At 42.8% G+C, this 2,456-nt stretch overlaps 1 protein-coding gene across 1 annotated transcript; it reads right to left on the reverse strand.

Moving 5' to 3' along the window:
• Positions 1–889: 889 nt before the first annotated feature.
• On the reverse strand, positions 890–1,834 carry LOC118982654 (olfactory receptor 10G3). The gene has a single exon (XM_037039805.1). It carries the CDS (start codon positions 1,829–1,831, stop codon positions 890–892), a length of 942 nt encoding a protein of 313 aa, XP_036895700.1. The 5' UTR covers positions 1,832–1,834.
• Between the last annotated feature and the right edge of the window lie 622 nt (positions 1,835–2,456).

Genomic DNA, 2,456 nt, shown 5'->3' on the forward strand with positions numbered 1-2,456 from the left:
CTGGTCACTGTCTCCCTGTTCTCTATTTCAGTGTCTTTGGTTATATCTTGCTTGCTTGTTTGTTTTGTTGTTTAGCTTCCTGTTAAAAGTGAGATCATTTGGTATTTGTCTTTTAATGCCTGGCTTATTTCACTCAGCGTAATGTTTTCCATTTCCATCCATGCTGTTACAAAGGGTAGGAGCTCCTTCTTGTTTTTCTGCTGCATAAATTACCTGACTGGATTATCTGTGTGTGAATGTGTGTCCATTGTCAGTCAGCCACCTTTGCTGTCTTTTGAGTGGCATTAATTTCATTCTCCATACTTCGAGCAACTGAGTTGTTTAAGTGGAAGGGATACTAAAGAAGTGCTAGAAAGTAGCATTTTCCCTTCAACTGTGTTTGATCTTGATGCATTGATATTATATGGCTACTAAAAGAGGAAAAGCAAGAAGAAGAAACCCTCATTGATACCTAAACATNCTGTTAAAAGTGAGATCATTTGGTATTTGTCTTTTAATGCCTGGCTTATTTCACTCAGCATAATGTTTTCCATTTCCATCCATGCTGTTACAAAGGGTAGGAGCTCCTTCTTGTTTTTTTGCTGCATAAATTACCTGCCTGGATTATCTGTGTGTGAATGTGTGTCCATTGTCAGTCAGCCACCTTTGCTGTCTTTTGAGTGGCTTTAATTTCATTCTCCATACTTTGAGCAACTGAGTTGTTTAAGTGGAAGGGATACTAAAGAAGTGCTAGAAAGTAGCATTTTCCCTTCAACTGTGTTTGATCTTGATGCATTGATATTATATGGCTACTAAAAGAGGAAAAGCAAGAAGAAGAAACCCTCATTGATACCTAAACATTAGACAAAATTGTAAAGATGAAGGTTTCCCCAGGTGGTAACAGACACTTTCAAACCTGACTCTTAGTCCTCAGGCCTCCTATCATTCTCTTCAGGGCCAGCTTCACCTCTTGGTTCCGCAGAGTGTAGATGAGGGGGTTGAGAAAAGGAGTGATGGTTGTGGGGAACAGAGCTCCTGCCCCATCGAGGGGGCTGTTTGTTTCAGGTCTCAGGTAGATGAAGGCACAAGGCACATAGTACACAGTTACCACAGTTACATGGGCTCCACAGGTTGAAAAAGCCCGGCGCTGCCCATCAGTTGTACGTATTCTCAGGATAGCCTGAATGATCTGTATGTAGGAGAGGAGAATTAAGGTGAAGCAACTGGCAACCACCACCCCAATGTCCACAAAGGTCACCAGCTCATTGACTGTTGTATCAGCACAGGCCAACTTTAAAACTGCTGGGATGTCACAAAAAAAGTAGTCCACCTGGTTGGGCCCACAGTAAGGCAGACGGAAGGTTAGGATGGCCTGGAGAAGCCCATGGATGGATCCTGCCACCCAAGCTCCAGCCACAAGTAAGGTAGTCAGCTTAGCATTCATGAGCACAGGGTAGTGCAGGGGCCGACATATTGCCAGGTACCTGTCATAGGCCATTAGGGTGTAGAGGAAGCACTGGGTGCTGCCCAGGAAGTGATAGAAATAGAGCTGAGTGACACAGGCACCAAATGAGATGGGCTTGATGCCTAAAGTGAAATTCATCATGAGGCGAGGAACAATGGTGGTGGAGATGGCCATGTCGATGATGGAGAGAACACCAAGGAAGATGTACATGGGATGGGAATGGAGTTGCACATCTACCCAGACAGTGATTAGAATAAGCAGGTTCCCCAGCTGAGTCAGAATGTAGGTCAGCAAAAAGAACACAAAAAGAAACGTTCTTAGCCTGGGTGGGTAGGGAATTCCTGTCAGGATGAACTCAGTCAACACTGTGCTGTTGACACTTTCCATCTTCTGGAGAGTTGTTACCTAGAGAATGGACAAGGCAGGGCTTAGCATGGAGGTGAGAGGAAAGTGAGGAGGGACTAGAGAAAGAGATTGTAAAAATCCAGGACAGTGGCAGAGAAGTTTCTCTCTTATGTGGCAAAGTGACAAGTAGGGAGGAAGTAAGTTTTATGGTCAGGGTTGGCCTGTTTTGTAAATAAAGTTTTACTGGAACACAGCCATACTCATTTACTTATGTATTGTCTGTAGCTGTTTTGGTACTATGATGGCAGAGTGGAGTCATTGCATTTATTCTGGCAATCTTAAAACATTCACTCTCTGGACGTTTACAGAAAACGTTGGCACTTAGAAGTTTGTACCTAAAGAACAAACTTGGCCAAAGATCAAGGACTTACTGGAAATGACATGAGTGAGAAAGGGTATTTGTTTTGTTAGATGTCCTGCCAGTTTGGAAACTTCCAGAGCACACCGGTTCATTTTTATCTCTGTCAAGACATAAACTTATATACAGTGGGGAGTATGCAGATAGGATACGAAAAAATTCCTTTCCCTTTTTGTAGTAAACAAAATGGAATAGAATTTTGATTAAATGGCTAGTTTTGTATGACAGTGCTTGATGCTATATAAGTGT

This window comes from Sturnira hondurensis, unplaced genomic scaffold, assembly GCF_014824575.4.
Source record: "Sturnira hondurensis isolate 20B ecotype Veracruz unplaced genomic scaffold, ASM1482457v3 Scaffold0025484, whole genome shotgun sequence".
NCBI lineage: Eukaryota > Metazoa > Chordata > Mammalia > Chiroptera > Phyllostomidae > Sturnira > Sturnira hondurensis.